The following is a 21,403-nucleotide window of genomic DNA, read 5'->3' as shown; positions in this document are numbered from 1 at the left end:
GTCTTTCATTGACCTTGACACTTCGAAGTACATTGGGACAGTTATTGTGTAAAATTTTCCTCCCATTTGGATTTATGTTCCCTCATGGTTAGATTCAGGCTATATGAATTTGGTAGGAATATGACACAAGTGATGCTGTGGTTTTCTGACTGCATCCTGCCAGGTGGTGCATGGTTTTGATTTGTCCCATTAGATACTCAACTTTGATTACTTGATTAAGTGCTGTCTGTCTACTTTTCCACTGTTTACTTTTTCCCCTTTGTAATTAGTAATGATTTATGAGGAGATACTTTGAAACAGTGTTAATGTCCCAGTCATTTTTATTAGTCTATTTATTAATTTGTGTTAATATGGTTTCCTATTTTATTCAGTGGGTCACTATAGAATATAGTGGTTTCTTTGTTCTTCTGACGTGTACTTATTTTTTTCTGAGTACTTCTTTACTTCCTTGTACCACAGATTGTTCTAGATTCATACATGATTTTCACTGTCCCAGCCCTGCAATCAGGTATTTTTCGAAGAGGCCCAATTTTCCTTTAAGTGGAGAATGGTATCTTGAAACCAACTTCAGGACTCTGGGTGTGGTCATTGCTTTTGGACCCTGGTGTTCCCAGACTGTCGGTGGACAGAAATCAGGAATTTAACAATGTAGGGTTCATTCTAGTTGTCTTCTTTTCCTCTTGTACCTGCCTTTTCTGAAGGTTAAGAACCCTGGTTTCCGTTATACTTAATTTACTTGATCAATTTCTTTGTCCATAATTGATCTTTTGGTGCTATCCCTCTCCCATGCAGGCATCTTCTTTTTTTTGTTTTTGTTTTTTTTCCCCCATGCTGGCATCTTCACTCCATTTGAACTCCCAACTCTGTGGGGACAGTCTACTTCTATTTATTCATGAATGGCTTTCTCTGGGCCACTGCAGCTCTCCTACCCATTCCAGTGCTGTTTACCTAACTCAGCCCCACCCAGTGGCTTTAGAACTGGATTGTTCAGGAAGGGAAGGGGTGGTGGAAGGGAAGGGATTAAATGGTTATTTATTGGGAATGAGCCCTCATTTTGTTGTTTTGTTTTTTTTTTAGTTAGTGCTCATTCATGCATCCATGAGCAGGGTGGGCAGGCCAGAGAGAGAGCTTGCTTGCAAGCAAGCAGAGGACAGTCAGCAGGGGAGAGAGAATCGAAAGCAGGATTTGCTCTGTCAGTGTGGGGCCTGACGTGGGGCTTGAACTCAGGAACCATGAGCTCATGACTTGAGCTGAAACCAAGAGTCAGATGCTCGAGCCACCCAGGCACCCTGAATGGGCCTTTTCAATTGCAATTTACCTTTTATTAATGAAAATATTCACTGCTTGTTTTTGAGTAGGAAGATGGTATTAGAAATACGTTGTTTACATTGTTACTTATAAGCATAAAAGAGAAGAAAAATTGCCATGTGTAAACTCTGGGTGGTATTAATTTACAAGAGGTTTTCCAGGGAAATAATGCATAGAGCTATTGATTTTTTTCAGAGTTGACTGACCATTCCCTTAAATTTAGCTGGACTGTCCTCTTTCTAGATTGATATTCTTCTTTTCCACCAGTCTTTTCTTTGTCTTTCTAATGTGATTCTTTTCACATATTTCACTTTTGGCACTCCCCTCAGCTTCTGGGATGGTGTAATGAAGTCTCTGAAGGACTTGATGTTGGCTTCCCTCCTCGTGTTTCTTTGAGAACTTAGAAAATTAAAAATGCTAAGGATTTGACTCTCACTTCCCTTATATTTTTCTTCTTTTCCTGTGGACTGTTCTCTTACTTTTGGGGAATAGGAGGCAGTGTTCTATTAATTTGAACAGGGTATTAGTATTTTCTGGATCATAAGTGTTTTTCTATTGTATGTTTTCTCACCAAATGGGAAAAAGGCTTTTCAGTCCTTTGTTCACATCATTCAGATTTTTCTGTTGTAGCACTTATTAATAGAAATAGTCTTTACTTTGGTAGATTGAAGCTACTCTTTTAGGGCTGTGAGAAGAGTTTCTCAGTCTTTCATTCCTGTACCTGGTACCTAATAGGACTAGTTCAGTGCTTAGTAAATGTTTAAATAATGAGTTGTTTGGAAAATTAGCCCATATATGAGATGTGATTGATTGACCTTTGATACTTGCATCTTCAAAGTCATTATTTTCAAGAAACTAAAATTAGAACTATGTTATGATCCAGCAATTGCACTATTAGGTATTTATCTAAAGGATACAGAAATACAAATTTGAAGGGGTACATGCACCCCAATGTTTATAGCAGCATTATCAATAGCCAAACTATGGAGAGAGCCCAAAAATGTCCATTGACTGGTGAACAGATAAAGAAGATAGGGAAGATGTGGTATAGATAAACAATGGAATATTACTCAGCCATTAAAAAGAATGGAATCTTTCCATTTGCAACGATGTGGATGGAGCTGGAATGTATTATGCTAAGCGAAATAATCAGAGAAAGACCAATACCATATGATTTCACTCGTGTGGAATTTAAGAAACAAAACAGATGAACATATGGGAAGGGGGAAGAAAGAGAGAAGAAAACAAACTGCAGGAGATTCTTTAATGATAGAGAACAAACTATGGGTTGTCAGAGGGAGCGTTAGATGTTGTATGTAGGTGATGAATCACTGAATTCTATTCCCGAAACCAGTGTTGCTCTTGTAAACTAAAATTTAAATTAGGAAAAAAAGTCATTTTTTTTTTAAGTGTCCTGTTGTATATAGGGTGAGTAGGTTAAAAAAAAGTCTATAGAACTGATTTGATCCTGATTTGGTTACTGGTTTTCTCCTTTTCTGACAGACAGTTTGTCACAGTTTATTGGTTATCCCTGCCCGAAGCCAGAGTTTTGACATCCTGCAGAGTGCCATCAGTAAGCATTTGGTAAATATACTTAAAAAATTTTTTTTGTTGCTACTTAAAAAAGCGTAGAGAATCCTTGGTTAAGAGTGGGTTTGCCATAGGCAAGGAGAGAGTGTCTAGACTGAGAAGTCTTGATGTTTTTCTTGGCTGTTACTAATTACTTCTGACCTTGGGAAAATCCCCCTTTTCCAGGACCCTACTTTCTACATCTGCAATGAAGGGCCTTAAAAAAAAAAAAAAAGTTTATTTGGGAGAGAGCATGCACAAGGGAGGGGCAGAGAGAGAATCCCAAGCAAGCCCCGTGCTGTCAGCTCAGAGCCTGACAAGGGGCTTGATCTTACAAACCACAGGATCATGACCTGAGCCAAAATTGAGTCAGATGTTTAACCAACTGAGCCACCCAGGCACCCCTGCAATGAAGGGCTTTAAAATTATACCTCAGGGGGGCGCCTGGGTGGCTCAGTCGGTTGGGTGTCCGACTTCGGCTCAGGTCACGATCTCGCAGTCCGTGAGTTCGAGCCCCGTGTCGGGCTCTGGGCTGATGGCTCAGAGCCTGGAGCCTGCTTCCGATTCTGTGTCTCCCTCTCTCTCTGCCCCTCCCCCATTCACGCTCTGTCTCTGTCTCAAAAATAAATAAAACGTTAAAAAAAAAAATTAAAGAAAAATAAAAGAAAATTATACCTCAGGTTCTTCTGACATATAGTTTGTGTATTGGGAATCCAGCATCCAGACTGGGGTCTGATTTCCACCTTGAATGTTTGGGTCTAAACAAGGGATATAGCCTAACAGGTTGAAGGCCTGGCCACTAGAAGCAGCAAGCTAAGCCTTGTGACTGTTTGGTCTTCTGGCTAGTCGGTGTCTCTTGTTCCCAAAAACCTGGGATTTTGCTTTTTAGCTTCCTCCAATGTTTATGTTTAGATTTTTGGCTTATTATAATTATCCTTAGTGCAGAGGAAACTCCCACAGTTTTATCTTTCAGGCACTGTCACTTTTTTGGGTAATTTTATAGGTACATTCCAACCCCCTTTTCTCCTTTAAAATGTTACTTCCCTTGAGTTGAATTTCCAGTGCTCTTTTCTCTCTGTTGTCAAACTTCTAATCTTTATCCCGTGTGTCTCTAAAGATCTCTACCACTTTTCTTTTCACCTCCACTCAAGATATTTATGCCCTCCTTTGACTACATTCATTATTCTAGTAAAAGATTAACATGCTAGTCTTGGACACTATTTTCAAACAGCCTGATCAGAGCCTGCAGACTTTTTCATGATGACTTAACAGTAGTTTCCAGGAGATTTAAACCATGCATACATAACAGTTGTAAGTTAGAATCCACCTTAATGACAGATAGTAGAGTCCAGATGAATACACAAACCATGATGTCCCTTATCGGGGTTTTGAGGCAGTGAAGCAGTCAAGTGTTAAGTATAGTAATGTCTTACTCCAGGGTGTTTTACTTAGTCATGTCTGAATGACTAGCTAAATTAAAGGGCAGGGGTAGGCTAATTGTAAAATGAACTTCGGTTTGTACATTTAATTACCTGGGACGGAGGTGGTGCCAGAAATGAGAGTTTTCTAGTCTGAAGAATCTAAAAATCATGGAAATGTGGTTGGTTGTATCAAGATTTGGGGCGGGGGGAGGGTGCATAAAGTAATCCTTTCAAATGTTATTTCTGACCATCAGAAATTGTAATGTCTTAAATTTTAGTAGACTCATGGAGGGAAGGCAGTAGATTAGGTTAATAGTATCTCTTGAGTTGGCATGTTTTCAAAGTTATTTAACGTAGTAATTCTTTTTTTTTTTTAAGTTTATTTTGAGAAAGAGAGTGCGTGTGCGCATGCAGGAGAGGGGCAGAGAGTGAAGGAGAGAAATGCAAGCAGGCTCCATGCTATAAGTGACACAGAGCTCAATCTTACGGTTTGTGAGATCATGACCTGAGCCGAAATCAAGAGTTGGATGCCTACTTGACTGAGCCACCCAGGCACCCCTAGTAATTAAATTCTTAAGGGAAAACAGGACCTTAAGTTGTGGCAGGTTGTGTGTTTAATGTATGCGCTGTTTTTCAGTAGAAGTGATGTTAGGTTAACTCTCCAGTTAATGGGATTTGTTTTTTTCATGGAGAGAAGGACGGTTGTGAAGAGGTCATTAATCTAATTTTTCTCTTCCTAGGTTGGGCTGACTGTAATTCCTGACAGTACAGCTGGCTGTGTTTTGGGTGTTATCTGTAAGCTCCTGGATCATACGTGTGTACTTAGTGAGACTCTACTACCGTTTCTGGCTTCTTGTTGCTACAGTCTTCTTTATTTTCTGCTCACTTTAGAGAAAGGAGAAGCAGAACATCTAAGAAAAAGGTAATAGTTTTTGTATTCTTCGACTTTAATTTTTTTCTACCTATTCCAGTTTTCCCCACCAAATAAGTAAATAAGAATAAATAAAATCAAAAAATTTTTTAAAGAGGAAAGAGTGAAAGAAAATTAGATTTAATAAATACCCTGAATTGTCTTTCAGAATTTGTATAAACCTTAACTGGATTTCTCTTTATTGTTTCATAAATTCCCTTTGTCTTGTAAGAGGATTTTTAGTTTTTGTTTTTCTTTTAAACTACAAATTTGAAAAGTTGGATGGCATTTTGAAATTTCTTGGGAGCTTTCATTATTAATGTTGCTATAGGTCTAGCAAGGAAAAAAAAATCTACCTTTACAAGAATGCAATCACTGATAAATACAAGCCTTTATTAAAACTAGCCAGAGTAAAAATCTTTAAATTCTTGGATTTAAGGAAATTTCTAAGATACTGGTGTTTATATTAGTACTTTAGCTCTTACATACTATTCACACTAAAGTTTCTAGTATAGTTTGGAACATTTCACTTTAGTTTAAAAAAGTATTCTCATGCTTATGTTCTTATTCATAATGCCTGTTAAAATTTTGGGGCGACCTGGATGGCTCAGCCAGTTAAGTGTCTGACTTGGGCTCAGGTCATGATCTCGTGATTTGTGAGTTCAAGCCCCACCTCATGCTCTGTGCTGACAGCTCGGAGCCTGGAGCCTGCTTCGGATTCTGTGACTCCCTCTCTCTCTGTGTCCCCTCCCCTGCTCATGCTCTGTCTCTGTGTCTCAAAAAATAAATAAACGTTAAAATTTTTTGTAGAAGGTTTTTTAAAAAAAATCTAACAGATGAACAAAGATCAGAAAATAAAAATTATTCTGTTGCCTGTTAACATTTTAATATTTGTCTTTCTAGTTTTTTTGACTTTTATATATCATAAGAATAAACACGTATATAAAGAGTAAGTTTAAACTGAATATCCATTTAGCCAACTTACACGTTCAGAAATAGAACATCATCAACACACTCTCTGTGTAACCTCTAGTTAGATTTCTCTTCTATACCCCCCAGAGATCACTTTTGCGTGTTAAATAACAAAAATTCAGCCTGGTACATTTTAAACATCTAATAGGGTTTATTAATTGATTCATTAATTGGGCAGCATCCCATCTAGCAAGTAGAGGGGAGCTCTAAAGGACTACAGAATAGGAAAGTTTTTTTGTTTTCTTTTTTTTAAATTTTTTTTTAACGTTTATTTATTTTTGAGACAGAGAGAGACAGAGCATGAATGGGGGAGGGTCAGAGAGAGAGAAGGAAACACAGAATCCGAAACGGGCTCCAGGCTCTGAGCTGTCAGCACAGAGCCCGATGCGGGGCTTGAACCCACGAACCGCGAGATCGTGACCTGAGCCGAAGTCGGACTTGCTTAACCGACTGAGCCACCCAGGCGCTCCTAGGAAAGTTTTTTAAAGGTAGACAGGGAGTTGAAAGAAGGAAATTATTAGTAAAGAATCCATTGTTGAGGCAGGGAGGCTCTCCAGAATCGTAAGGATCCGTCAGTACGTTTTTCCTAGTGCTGATCAAGAAGTTCCCATGTTGACTGGTTAAAGTTTCTTGGGGGGTTGAAACTGCAGTTAGGTTAGGTATTAAGTCTTGGTTTACTGACTTAGGGCCTTCACCTGAGTGATGCCGTTTTGAGTCTGTAGGTTTTTTGTTTTTGTTTTTTTTCTTAATGTTTGTTTATTTTTGAGAGAGAGAGAGAGAGGGGAGAGAGAGAGAGAGAGAGAGAGAGAGAGTGCGAACGTGAGTGGGGGAAAGGCAGAGAGAGGGAGACAATCTGAAGTAGGCTCCAGGTTCTGAACTGTCAACCCAGAGTCCGATGTGGGTGGAACGTAACCAATTGTGATACCATGACCTGAGCTGAAGTCAGATGCTTAACTGACTAAGCCACCCAGGTGCCCCTGTAGTTTTCTTGTTAAGTTGCCTTCTAATTAAAAATTTTGTGTGTATCTGTAAACAATATAATTTTTGTTTGGCGTATTTTAAGAATATCATACTGTATGTTTTTGTGATTTGATTGTAACCATTGTTGTGAGTCATTCATGTTGATTGAAAAACTGATTTCATTTTTGTTTCTCCATACCAGGGCTAAGCAAACTTTTCTGTAAAGAGTCAGATAATAAAATATTTTAGGTTTTTCGTGCCAGTAAGTCTCTTGTCAGAACTGTTCAACACTGCCCTGGTAACACAAAAGCAGCAACAGATTACATGTAAATGAATGCATGTGACTGTGTTTCAATAAAACTATTTACAAATATGGGCTCTGAGCACAACTGGCTCCAGTACAGGTGCTTTACAGTATTTTGTTATGTGAATGTACCCCAGCTTATCAATTTTGCTGTCAAAGATCTTTTATATATATACACACACACACACACATATATACACACACACATAAATATATATATTTATATGTAATATAAATATAATTGATAATTAACAATTGTGTAATTATATTAATTATAATCAATATTAATATTGATATATAATTATATATATAAATATATACACACATACACACATATATATACACTCTTAGGAAAACCTAGGAATGGCTGTTCGTACGGTATTTCTTCTGTTGCTTGTGGTACCCAGGTCTCTTGTATTTCTCTTTGGCTTGACAGTTTTAATTGTGTTATGTGAAGGTGGAGTACTAAACTTTATTGATCCATTCACTGTACTTATATTTAGTATTATGTAGAATCCATGAGCCTTTTTAGCACAGTTTTGATCAGCAGTTATTTGAAATCCACTCAAGTTAAAGTAGACAATGAATATATTGGGTCATTACAGGAGTAACTCATAAAACCCAAGGGCTAGGAATTTTGGAGGCAGGAATTGAAACCCATCAGGAACCAAAGTGGTTTTCTCTACTTTTTCTTCTGGATTGTGTAGTCTTTATCTCTGTGCCTTTGCCTCATTATTAGCTATGTCTGCAGACTGGCTTTTTTCTCCTTGCACGTGGCTATCCTAGCCTGGCTGTGCATGAGTCAATACTCCAAATAAAATCTCCAAAAAGAGGATCTGGTTGGCTTAGAATGGAGTCAGTATCCACCTTTGATGGAGATGCTGCATCATGGAGATGGAGTTGGGGAGGTTGATCAGATTGTGAAAGGGTTGCTGCTTCCACATCTAGAGGTAGTCAGATTCTCTTTGAAGGATCTGGGGACCACTCCTAATACGAAAACTATAACAGACTAAGGTCAGAGCCGTTAGCAGTCAGTGGATTCTTTGTCCAAAGGGTATTGCTCCATTTAATGTGGTTGGCTAGCTACAAGTCCATTTACCTTCATCATAAAACGTTTTTGTTCTGCCCTATAGTGAAACCAAGGGAATGGTGCTTACTAAAATTAGGATTTACTGTTTCTGGCCTTTCATGATCTAGTAACATGGTAGCAGTCCACTGACTGGCTTCTTTTCTGAAATCCATTTTGGTTCCTTGTGAATACATCTTTCTCTGCATATCTGCCCTGTTTAAAACATTGAAGAGGCTCAGAATCCAGGGCACAGCATTAAAATTTCATGAAGTTTGTTTTTGTTTTTAAATAAACTACCTTCAAAGTGGGGCTTGAATTCATGACCCCAAGATCAAGAGTTGCATGCCCTACTGACTGAGCCAGTCATCCCAAGTTTTTTTTCTTTCTACCAATGGGATATTCTGATTGTACCAGTGGGATTTTTGATGGTATGATAGTTGAATATTGTTCATTGGTAGAAAACAGTATGCATATGTAGATTATTGTGTTCTTTGGCTAATTCTGTGTTATATATGATCACCAGAGCTTTAAGAATGTCCTGGTGGGGCGCCTGGGTGGCGCAGTCGGTTAAGCGTCCGACTTCAGCCAGGTCACGATCTCGCGGTCCGTGAGTTCGAGCCCCGCGTCAGGCTCTGGGCTGATGGCTCGGAGCCTGGAGCCTGTTTCCGATTCTGTGTCTCCCTCTCTCTCTGCCCCTCCCCCGTTCATGCTCTGTCTCTCTCTGTCCCAAAAATAAATAAAAAAAAAAAAAAAAAAAAAAAACGTTGAAAAAAAAAAAAAAGAATGTCCTGGTAAGCCCAGGAAAGTGTTGATTGCTAGGCTTCCTGGAACTTACCGAGTAGGGGAGAACAGCTGATTCTTCATTGGATTTGCTTATTCAGGTATGACGAAACCCAGTTGTTAGTTTTGATTTGTGGGGTTTTATGAGAAAACACCACATTTCTTAAAAGGACATTTTCAGTTTTGGAAAATACAGAAAGGGTACTTCTGTGTGTGTTGGCTCACTGATTCATTTTTGTCTGTTACTGTAGGGACAAGCTGTGGGGGGTCTGTGTCTCCATCCTGGCTCTCCTGCCTCGAGTCCTCAGGTTGATGCTGCAGAGCCTGCGGGTGAACAGAGCTGGACCTGAGGAGCTGCCTGTTGTGGGCCAGCTGCTTCGCCTGCTGCTTCAGCATGCACCCCTCAGGACTCATATGTTAACCAATGCCATCTTGGTGCAGCAGATCATCAAGAATATCACGGTAAGCATGGAACAGGGCTTTGTATTATTACTAGAAAAGGGATTCATGAGGAGGGCATGGGTGGGGTTCTCTGGGGAGGCTAGGCCTCCAGTGCATTGACTGATTCCTGGAATGAAGCCCACTGTGGTGATTTCCCAGGTTTTCCCCTGCTGACTAGCACCTGTCACTTAGCCAGAGGGAGGTCTTTGATCCAGAGTCAGTAATAAAAGGCTTAAAATACTCGAATTGGTCGCAGGCAGCTTAGAAAAGGTACAGAGCATCAGAATCACTCCTACCAGGATTCTGGTACAGACTCTTGATTAACTGTGCTTATTCAGCATGTTTTTAAACCTGAGTTGTTTAAAAAAAATTTTTTTTGATGTTTATTCATTTTTGAAAGACAGAAACAGAGCACAAGCAGGGGTGGGGCAGAGAGAGGGGGACACAGAATCTGAAGCAGGCTCCAGGCTCAGAGGTGTCAGCACAGAGCCCGATGTGGGGCTTGAACTCACGAACTGTGAGATCGTGACCAGAGCCAAAGCCCGACGTGCAACCGACTGAGCCACCCAGGGGCCCCTAAGCTAAGTTGTTTTACTTAGCTGTAGGAATAGCAACTTCATTGAGTTTTGGTAACCATAAAGTGAGATCATTCAGGTAAAGTTTTTAGTGAAACTGACATTAAGTGCTCAACAAATGTTAGTTGTCACTGAAAACATTATGTAGCAGGAATAGGCTTACGGCCAGTTCCTAGTCACTTAGTTCGCTGGAGAATAAGAGGAAGTTAAGAAGTTGCAGGCTTCTGCTTTGTGTAATGGCTGGTTCTGCATTTATCTGTATCTGTTTTGCAGGGGCAGCTCTGTCTAGGATTCCTTTGGTGTTTTTGGTTTGGAAGAGTTAGAGGTTTTTTCTATAGGTATTTGGGGGTTTATTAGTTGATACCTGTAGTAGTACTTCAGAGTAATAGAGCTTATACATGTATATAACACAAGTTCACGTTCTGAATATTCTCAGTAGCTTTGTAGAAATAATGAAAGCAGCAGCAGAATAATTCAGAAATAGAAGGGAAGAAAAGGCAAGAATTTGGATTGTTGAGAGGTTGGAGAATCAGCTCACCTCTATAAGGAAGAGAATGACAGATTGTCAGTCGGCCTTGCAGAATTCTTCTCAGTTGATGTTAATGCAAAGATTGTGAGACTCGAGCATACCAAGGGAAGTCCAGAGTGTGGAGATGGTTGATGGTGAAATGTCATTAGTTCCTGGCAATATTTGAGAAGGAACAGATGAAACGAGAAACTGGTAGCACTTGTACTTGAGGTTGTACCGAGGAATTTTCACTACTTGTGGCAATGCCCAATTAACAAATATCCTGTGGTGATTGATAAATGGAGGAGATAGGATTGTGGTGGTTCTGAGATCTCGTTTGGGTGTGAAAAATACTGTCAGGTAGCGTAACAACTTTGATATAATTCTCAAATTACTTTTGTTTTTCTCTGCAGACATTGAAGACTGGAGGTATTCAAGAACAGTGGCTCACAGACTTACATTATTGCTTCAATGTGTATATCACTGGGCATCCCCAGGGGCCCACTGCGTTGAGTACAGTGTATTGAGTACAGTAAGAGGCACCATGGTACCTCCTGTTTGAAATTGTTTATTCACGTCTATCTAATTTTGAAGAGAAACTGATGTAATGTTTGTCATTAAAGCTGAACTTTTAAAGAAGTTGTTTATGAACCTTCCTTTGCACTAAGGTAGGAAAATGACACAGGCTGGCTTCTTGGACCAGGACATTATACTTGGTCACAGGTGGGTAGAGTATTTTGCATTTCATAGAAACTAAATATTTACAAAATATGGAATGATACAATACCTTCTGTTGTTTACCAAGAAAGAATCTTTGTGGTCTCAGTTCTAGTTCATTCAGACAGCAACAGAAACCAATTTTTTATTTGGGAATGGTTGCCTTTATCCATCATGACATTCAGCTCCTCACTATGGAGTTCTGTTATTTACAGAGGTTTTCTAGCTCCTTCCGCAGGAGCAAGATTTCAAGATAGTACTACGGTTGTTTGAGGTTTTCCTCAAATGGTACTTGGTTTGATTTAGATAATTCTTCTTTCAAAATTACTTTCTACTAATGACCATAATTCTTTTAAAATTATAAGCCATATATAGCGATTTACACTGACACCCACACCCCCAGTCAAAAAATCCATGTATAACATTTGACTACCCCAAAATTTTACTAATAGCCTACTGTTGACCAGAGGCCTTACTGATAATCAATTTACACATATTTTTTTCTGAGTGAGAGCGGGGAAAGGGAAGAGGGAGAGAGAGAATCTTCTAAGCATGCTCCACACTCAGCGTGGAGCCCAACACAAGGCTCAGTCTCATGACTGGGAGATCATGACCTGAGCTGAAGTCAAGACTCAGACGCTTAACCAACTGAGCCACCCAGGTGCCTCTACACCTATTTTGTATATGTATTATATACCTAATTCTTATAATAAAGCAAGCTAGAGAGAAGAACACATTTGCAGTACCATGGCTATAGTTATTGATACTATATACATTTATTGGAAAAAAAATCCATGTTAAGAGGACCCACACAAACCTGGTTGTTCAAGGATTAACTATTTTCATAATTATGAAATAATTAGCAAATTGTAACAAAAATCAAGGTAACACTTTATTGCTGCTTATCTCTACCTGTCAGGACAGGGGTGGCAATAATCTTAAGAAAATTGAAATGCTCCTACTACAAATATTTGGGCCTAACATGCCACTGTTTATGCCTTCTGTCTACATTCCTATGGTAACTTTGCTCTTAAAAATGTGAAAAAACTGGGGCACTTGGCTGGCTCAGTTGGTTGAGTATCCGACTTCGGCTAAGGTCATGATCTTGGAGCTTGTGAGGTTCAGCCCCGAATCAAGCTTGCTGTCTGCGCAGAGCCTGCTTCCAATCCTCTGTCCCTTCCTCCCACTCCACTCCTACCCCTTTCCCTGCTTACGCTCTCTCTCAAAAATAATCTTATTTTTGAGAAGAGAGAGAATCCAAAGGGGAGGAACAGAGAGAGGGAGACACAGAATCCAAAGCAGGCTCCAGGCTCTGAGCTGTCAGAACAGGGGGCTTGAACCCATGAACCATGAGTTCATGACCTGAGCTGAGGTTGGACGCTTAATCGGCTGAGCCACCCAGGCACCCCAAATATAAATAAAACTTTTAACAAAATGTGAAAAAGCCTGTAACCACTGAAATTTATGTATGCCAGGTGTTCTTATAGCTTGAATGTATGTAGGTTTAGCAGTTTTCCCTGCCAATAGGAATGGCATTTTGACAAGCTTGCTCACCTATAGGTCAGGCAGAAAATACAAGTGAATTGGTAGGTTATGCATGAATGGTCTGGTCCAACTGATAAAAATGGCTGCTATAGGACAGGCTCTTCCCCCTCTCATGTAGGTTCTTCCCTGGAGCCAAAAAACCAGGCTTGCATCAGCTGGCTGGCAGAAATCTCATGTTAGTGCTCATGTTCTTAGTTTGGCTTAGACGTTACTGTTAATTATGTGTTCTACTTTATAGCTGTACTGACTGAAGCGAGGGCAGACAGCTAGTAAGTTTTGCACGGGTATAGTCTACTGTGGTGGTTGTAGCACAGGCTAACAGTGCTGTATAAGAGCAGAAAGAAAACATCCTGACATTGTCATTCAGTTGTTACCATGTTTTCAGGCTAATAAGGCTTGAGGCATGAATATTAAAGTTTTCTCAAGATGGAAAAGTTAATCAGCAGAGAATCAGAACTCTGCACTAGCTATTCCAGCTCCCCCGGACACGGTCTTCCTCCACAGGTGGTCGAAGCTTTGTTTTGGTTTTTGATTGAGTAGCTGATTGCAGGTTATAAGAAAAATTCTTTGATCTTCCACTATTCTCAAGGAGGTGTATACACTGCAAGTTGCTCACTGTTAAAAGCAAATACCAGAGAGATATTTGTTATTTTTAATACTGAAAAGTTCATTGCTGGTGAGGTAAAGGGTTTAGATATGGACTATTTAGGGAGCTAGGAAGGTGACAGCCAGTTTGTTGTAGAGACAGGTGACTTACCAACCTTGCATTTTACATCATCCTCCAAGATACAGGACATTTTTAAAGATTGAGAGCGAAAGCACAAGTGGGTAAGGTGCAGAGGAAGAGAGAGAATCCCAAGCAGGCTCTGCACTATCAGTGGAGAGACTGACTCAGGGCTTGGACTCATGAACCATGAGGCAGTGACCTGAGCCGAAGTTGGACACTTCCACCCAGGTGCCCTGATACCTGACAGCTCTTGAAGAACCTTGACTGGGAGAGGCCAGGTATTTGAGCTGGGACTGGGACCTAGGTCTTCAGTCTGTCTAGAATAACTGGTATAGCTTTCTTTATGTAGGTCATACATAACACAAACACATATACACATGTATTTCTCAACTTGCCATGTACCACACACTAGGCTATATAGTACATTCTAGAAAACCATTTCATTTGAAAATTTACTATCTTCAAGGATGACAGACTGATAGGCATATCAATCTTGAAATGGGTATTTTTAGGCCTTTTTATGACTTTGAAGTTACTTATAGCATGAAAACTTTTAAGATGTCACAGTTGGAAAACAGTGATGTATTCAACCCTCTTGCTGAGGCCAAATTGCTCTGTTTTTCCTCTCTGTGGAGCAAAGGAGCAAACATGAAAGGTGAGTAGTTTCAGAAAGTTACAAACATGTCTTACTTTTTCTCTCCTGGTTTTATTATGGTTATTTAAAGTGAACTACTGATACTGAATTCTGTTTCTGGCTGCCTTTACTGTATCAAGTCTTGAGTTATCTGTATACCCATCTGTAGATGGGCAGGAATATTCTGCATTCATACAAAGGGGTTATCATTAGTAGTAATCACTTGAGCCATGGTTATTCCATTCATTGGAATGGGCTTTTTAAAGGTAGTTCTTTTATATTTAAAAAGAAGGGCTCCCAAATTTAGGAGTGTGAGCCCAAGCAAGGGAGAGAGGCAGAAGGGAGTGGTTGGGGGGGGGGGGTAGAAAATGAATAAATCTCAAGCAGGCTTCCATGCTCATCACAGAGCTTAACACAGGGCTTGATCTCACTGCCATGAGATCATGACCTGAGCCGAAATCCAGAGTCAGATGCTTAACTGAGCCACCCAGGTGCACCCTGGAGGTTATATATTTATATACATATATAAGTTATATGTATATGCTCTCTGACCAATACTATGCTGCTATTTTGTGGGTGGTATACGGGGGTTGCTGTTGAAGGACTAGAGAAAACGGGTTGTGGAGTCTCCCAAATGCATGTAGAGAAACACAGGCCCAGGAGGCTATATACTTTGCTGTATCCAGCTCACTTTCTGCTTCCTCTTTAAAGAGGTAAAGGCACTACTAAAGCCTCTCCTATGCTGGAAGTTGGGAGCAACAATCCTTGCTCAAGTATTTGAGCACCTACTGTGTGCCAAATAATTTCCTAAAAGTGAATAGGACAGTGAGCAAATCAGAAGATCCTTAACCCCATGGAATTCTCAAAGCAAAAAAATGAACTAACATTTTTATTCATGGAGAAGACCAAAATTAATGTTCTCTTTTTGGTTCAGTTCGGCACAACTGACACACAGAAATTTCTGCAATGTGGAATCACAGATGCCCATTTCCATGGAAACTATTTATAGATGCTTTCTGTATGAAACATATATGGGCTCCAGCTACACTAATTAGCAGCTCTGATAATCAGCTCACTGGATAGTGCCTTAATGTACATGTGTAGACTTAACAAAACCTTGTGTTCCCCCATTTAGGGTTAGGAAAAGATTCTCTTAAGACCTTGTCTGTTTTCAAGCCACTTAGAATTACATGTGTAGGACAAACAAGCTACTTGTTCATGTGAAATCCCAAAAAACCACTAAGTATATTTGAGTTTGTTCATTCGTCCCTTAACTGTGAACCCTTTGACTAAAAACCTTTTGTGTTTCTAAACACCTCGTTTTTATGATTTCTGATGGTCTCAAGAGAAAAACCCAGGACTAAGTAAAAAAAATGTTTTATTTAAATGCGACTTTTCTGGTAGTTCTGTCTGACCATTGTTTTTGAAACTAATTTTCAATTCATTCAAGTAGAACAGAAGCTTTTTTTTTTTTTAAACATGGAAAGTTTTAAAGGAATCAAGGCCCACAGTTGTAACTACCCTATCCGCTACTCCCTGATCAGCCTGCCTATATTACATGAGTTGCCCAACCCATATTAAAGATTGGGCAGTAATTACACTGTCCCCTACCTCCAGGTTCCCCCCCCCCAATCAAAAACTAAATGAATGTTAAAGTTCACGCTGACAGTCATTGTTCACCTTCCAGCTGCACTCTATTCCTGCAGGATGACTGGATCAGCAAGGGTGGGGTGGGGGGAGCATGTTGCCATAGCCACCCATGAACAACACTGGATCTGGCATTAACTGCTGACAGCACTGAACTTATCACCCAGATTTAATGCTGGTGTGAATGAAGGGGGCCCAGAGTAAAATACTCTTGTCTTGCGGCTGAAAAGAAAGTTCCCTGAGCATGAGTGAAATTGTGCACGGTGAAGCCTGAACAGGACGTGTTATTAAATATTACATGTCCCCTTCATGGGGCCGTGAAAGGCAAAGGCCAGAATTTGTGGTTAAGGAACCTCTCAAGTTTGGGAAGGAGATGAAGAATCTTAATGTGAAATCAATACAGAACAAGAATTCCCAAGGTATTACTTTGAAGAATGACAGCATTTTCATTTTCCCCCCTTCATGTGAACAAGTATGTAAAAGTACCATTTATTGTCTCTACTGGAGGTAATGTTAACAACTTGTGGTTGTGAAAATAACTTGCCTGTTAGGGAGGCATGTTGATTGCAGTAATAATTCCATGAAAGGGGAATGAAAAACATGTACACCTCAAAGGAAATGACCATTGGAAATCCCTAGCAATCTCTATCCTCATGTCTTCCATCTTTGAGGATGAAACAAAAAAGTCAAATGCTTCCCCACATTGTCTTCCCAATCTGCTTTGCCAGTGCAGTGGCTACCTTACCTGAATTGAGATGCAGCACAGGATGGGCTTTGGAAGATCTTGTGGGATGAGGAACTTTCCCTTCTTGAGAACAACCTGAAATCAACCAACAGTGACTATTCCTCTCTGACCAAGGTTAGCTGTGGCCTCACCAAGTTCTAAGTTCCTTTTTGAGGTAAAGACTTGAGCTTGTTGATATCTGCCAAGAGAAATTAGGTATAGTGTGGAAATACCATGTAGGCCCAGAGTAAAGTCCTGAGATTTTGCTGCCTGGGCTGCAGATCTATTTCTCAAGTGCCTTGGCTCAACTTTTTTCTTTTGGGGAGCTATCTAGGCCTCTTCTCTGCTGAGTTTATTTGAATGGGTTCTTTCCAGAGCTGAAAATGTTCCAATTTAAAGCAATTCGTCTGCTGAGCAAGTATTTACTATTGTGCGTGGGTCTGGGGCATTCCCACAGATGGGCAGCCCTGTACTATTTTCGCATAAGGAAGGTCAAAGTGAGGCAGGCAAGGTGTTCCTGCTTCTGGAGCCCTCCAAATGGGTAATATAAGGGGAGGACCCAAGCAGTGGTCTGGAGGAGTTTAAAGGGTAATGAAGGCCAGCAGAAGACCTCTTGATTGAGATGCCAGAATGCATCATCAAACCAGTTCTGAGCTAGAATTGCTGGAGGGGAGGCATTAAATGTGTGTTGAAAATTCTCTTGGTTCTTGGAAGTAAAGTTCCTATCTGAATGGAGGTTTGCCCAGTGTAATTAAATCCCATTTCAGATTCTGATGCAACACTCTGGGGGTGCTTGTTGTCAACTACAACGTGCCCAGAAGGACATTTACCGTAGATTTGCTTGAGTACTAAGTGTCTGGTGGACTTTGTGCCTGAGCTGCCCTTGGATGAACTCTTCGTGGTCCTGCTTACTGCAGTGGTCTTTGGGGGGGTTAGTTCCAGTTCTTTCCTCCAAACTTGGAGCAGCAATGCCAGGCACTCTTGGTTCCATCTGTCCACATCTCTGGTTCCAAGCTGCTTCATGTGCAGAAGGTGGGACAGGTGCTTCCTAAGCTGGTAGCTGGTGAGGTCAGAAGAGAGGAGAGACTTGAAGATCACAGTACTGAGAAAAGAAAGTTTCCTTTGGGTTCCTAGAAGCTATAGGTATAGTTTGCTGAACTGGGAGATTCATTTAAGCTCCCATTCCTAATTTACAGTGGCAGTAGGTTTAATGTGGAAAAAAAAAATCATTATTTTTTTAAAATCAAACAGTTCCTGAACTAGGAATCAGATGAGTCTGCCCCCAGGGTGGGTTGGGCTAATGTGTAAATAAATGAGAAGTACTATGTAAAACCGAGGAGCTAGATTGCATGAGATCATGTGAGACTGATAATTCCTGGTGGTCTGGTAAGGCTTTATAAGGCTGATACTTGTGCTGGGTTTTAAAGGATGCATAGGAGCTTACTGGGCAGAGAGGGGTACTCTAGGCAGAACTGGCCTAAGTGGAGATAGGGACATTTGTGCCAGGAAAGTAATGAGAGGTGTACGAAGCATTGTGTATTTTGTGAAGAAGGATGGAAGGCTAGGCTACACTGTAGAGGGAGCCAACATTTGTTCAGAGCCTGTTACATGTCAGGCACATTCCTCATGATTAAGGTGAAAATCCATCAAGTAGACAGGGCTGAGTAGATGGCACATCACACCAGGATGACAACATAGGTTCTTCCTTACTTCCCCTTACGAAAACAACAACTAACAACTATTCACGGATAAGACACCACTGAGAAAGTCCTAGAACATGGGAGAGAGGCTGCAGCCCCATGCACCACAGGGGCCAAGACAGACTACAATGGGATATGAGGAACAGCTACATGCAGACTGCACTGCCCCTCCATCAGGCTGGTGTAGCACCACACCAAAGTGACTTTAGCCTATGGTTCCTCAAATGGGAAAAGGGAACCCAGGGTGGAATCCAGCACCTCCAGCATTGTAGGTTACTTCTTGGGAGCCCCCACTCCGGTCTCATCCCATGGGGATTGCCAGGGAATCTGTGGGACTTGGCCACTGGGAGTCTGTGATGGGGAAGGTAGAGGCTTGCAACAACCAGGATGTGGGTCTTTGCAGACCAAGTTCCTACCTGCAGTGTCCAAGTAGTAGTCCCAATCTTTAATTTTGCTCATCTGCAGAGCCAAAACAGAGGTGCGGTCTGACCAGGGAACTCAGCAGGGTTCCTGAGTGGTTCTTAAAGAGCCTTGTCAACCCTGGAAGTCTGGTCTGCTTCAACTCAGGCAGGGGAGCTGAGGCATAACCTCAGGCATAACACATGAGTGTTGCTCCTGGCCCTACCTGACCAAAGCCTGGACAGACCACCTGGAGAGGTATAGCAGGTAGAGCTGGTTATCTGCAAAGCAAAAACTGTGGCCCTGTATAGCCAGGGACCTTGGGGTGCAGGTCAGCTTGAGTCAGCCACAAAACTTCAGGCCTTGGAGCTGGTTCTCATGCTCTCCATGAACAGGGCAAGTGATTCATAGCCCTAGCCATTGCTGAATAGAGCCTTCAGCCCATCTGACCAGGAAACCCAGCCAGATCACACAGGAAGCTGTGTAGCCCATCCAAAGCCCTTCTTATAGGGCACTTGAAGAGAAAACACAGCCTGGTATTATCCCTGTCTGCACTGCAAAACTGGTGGCCCCCACCTGGCCAGGAAACTCCATGCACAATCTTGTCTGACTTGAGTCCCCAAACAACCTGTGCAGGCCCTACGGCCTGTCCTGCTGCTCTGTCAGTTCAGGGAAGTGACTTCATAGCCCCACCTACTAGTAAGCCTGACTAGAAAACCCAGGCAACTGCAGAGCCCATCCTAAAGCCTTGCTTGGGCAGAGAACCAACTCAGCAGTCCTATTCAACTATTCCCAGCTAGCAGCACACCCCACCCCTTGCCCCACCCCAACCTCAGAGCTTGCCCTGCCCAAAAACAGACTGCCTTAAAAGCAACCTTCATCTGCCCAAGAATGTTACTAGTAGACATGTCCAGAAACCCAAACTGAGCTGCCTGGTGAAGAACTCTTGGTTAAAGCAAACCTATGAAGTATGGAAGAGTAGACCACTTCTTCAAATGTTGAGATAGCAGCATCAGAAATTAGGAATCACAAAAAATCAGGTAGACATGACCATGCCAAAGGAAACTAAGAAAGTTCTGGTAACTGACTCTAAAATAGAGATCTGCAAGGGGCACCTGGGTGGCTCACTTGGTTAAACATCTGACTTTGGCTTAGGTCATGATCTCGTGGTTCGTGAGTTGGAGCTGCATACCAGGCTGTGTGCCGACAGTGCAGAGCCTGGAGCCTGCTTCATATTCTGTGTCTCCCTCCCACTCTGCCCCTCCCCGACCTGTGCACGCACGTGTGCTCTCAAAAAGACAACATTAAAATTTTTAAAGGACATGGAGATCTGTAAACTGTTCTACAAACAATTCAGAATTCTTTAAAAAAGTTTAGTGAATTACAAGAATGCACAGACAACTAAATAAAATTAGCAAAATGCATGAACAAAATGAGAAATTCAACAAAGAAAAATGGGGGGGGGGTGCAGAAAAAGAAATCCTAGAGCTGAAAAATACAACGTCTGAACTGAAGAATTCAATAGAGAACTTGAAAATCAGACTCGACCATGTAGAAGAAAGAATCTGTGACCTAGAAAACAGGGCATTTAAAATTATGTAGTCAGAGGAGCGAAGGAAAAAAGAATGAAAAAGTAAAGAAGGTATATGGGACTTATATAGGACATGCTAAAATGAATTGCATTATGGGAATTTGAGAAGAGAAAAAGAATGGGACAGAAAATATATTTAGGGCAGTAATAGCTGAAAGTTTCTCAAACTTGGAGAGAGAAATGGACATTGAGATCCATGAAGCTGAAAGGACTCTAAATAGAACCTGAATAGTGCTACACTGAGACACACTATATTGTCATGAGTCTAATGTTGAAATTAGCAAAAGAAAAATTATAAACTATGAATGTACTTCTCAACAAAAAATTTTCAGGCTAGGAGAGAACAGGATGATATATTAAAAATATTAAAGGAAAAAACTGTCAAGAATTCTATAGTTGGCAAAACTGTCCTTTAGGAATGAAAGAGAGAAAAAACAAACTAAAACTGAAGTAGCTCATAATCTTACTAGACCTTCCTTGTAAGAAATGCTAACGGGAATTCTTTGAAAGTAAAAGGATGCTAGTTAACATCATAAATACTTAAGGTAGCCTAAAACTCACTGGTAATAGTAAACATATAGTCAAAATTAGAATTTGTAATATAATGGTTGTGCATTATGTACTTTTAAAAGTTTAAAAACTTAAGGGGCACCTGGGTGGCTTAGTTGGTTAAGTGTCTGACTCTTGATTTCAGCTCAGGTTATGATCTCATGGTTTGTGAGATAGAGGCCTGCATCCAGCTCTGTGCTAACAACATGGAGCCTCCTTGGGATTCTCTTTCTCCCTCTCTCTGACCCTCCCCCGCTTGTGATCTCTCAACCTCTCTCAAAATAAACTTAAAAAAACATTAAAAAAGGTAATAAAAGTAACCATAACTACAATGGCATGAAACTAGAAATCAA

The 21,403-nt window shown here is 40.9% G+C and overlaps 2 protein-coding genes across 7 annotated transcripts in view; one reads left to right on the top strand and one right to left on the bottom strand.

Moving 5' to 3' along the window:
* The window catches only part of TEX10 (testis expressed 10), a 61,321-nt gene extending 49,865 nt beyond the window's left edge, over window positions 1-11,456 (top strand). Inside the window, exons 12-15 of the mRNA XM_049635323.1 lie at window positions 2,812-2,892; window positions 5,039-5,220; window positions 9,545-9,755; window positions 11,231-11,456. Coding sequence (XP_049491280.1) covers window positions 2,812-2,892; window positions 5,039-5,220; window positions 9,545-9,755; window positions 11,231-11,344 — 588 coding nt within the window. The 3' untranslated portion in view covers window positions 11,345-11,456. The remainder of the gene's footprint in view (window positions 1-2,811; window positions 2,893-5,038; window positions 5,221-9,544; window positions 9,756-11,230) is intronic.
* Window positions 11,457-12,271: 815 nt separating this feature from the next.
* The window catches only part of INVS (inversin), a 154,533-nt gene continuing 145,401 nt past the window's right edge, over window positions 12,272-21,403 (bottom strand). For 4 of the 6 annotated variants that reach the window (XM_049635290.1, XM_049635308.1, XM_049635303.1 and 1 more), the window contains 3 exons: window positions 17,642-17,871; window positions 16,833-16,907; window positions 12,272-13,694 (listed from right to left, as the gene is read on the bottom strand). In XM_049635290.1, the coding sequence (XP_049491247.1) occupies window positions 13,543-13,694; window positions 16,833-16,907; window positions 17,642-17,871 (457 nt within the window). In that variant the 3' untranslated portion in view covers window positions 12,272-13,542. Of the gene's footprint in view, window positions 13,695-16,824; window positions 17,011-17,641; window positions 17,872-21,403 lie in introns of those variants that run through there. The other 2 variants (XR_007458966.1, XM_049635297.1) reach the window with 2 other exon arrangements.

This window comes from Panthera uncia, chromosome D4, assembly GCF_023721935.1.
Source record: "Panthera uncia isolate 11264 chromosome D4, Puncia_PCG_1.0, whole genome shotgun sequence".
In the NCBI taxonomy this organism is placed as follows: domain Eukaryota; kingdom Metazoa; phylum Chordata; class Mammalia; order Carnivora; family Felidae; genus Panthera; species Panthera uncia.
This window is presented reverse-complemented; position numbering and strand designations above follow the sequence as displayed.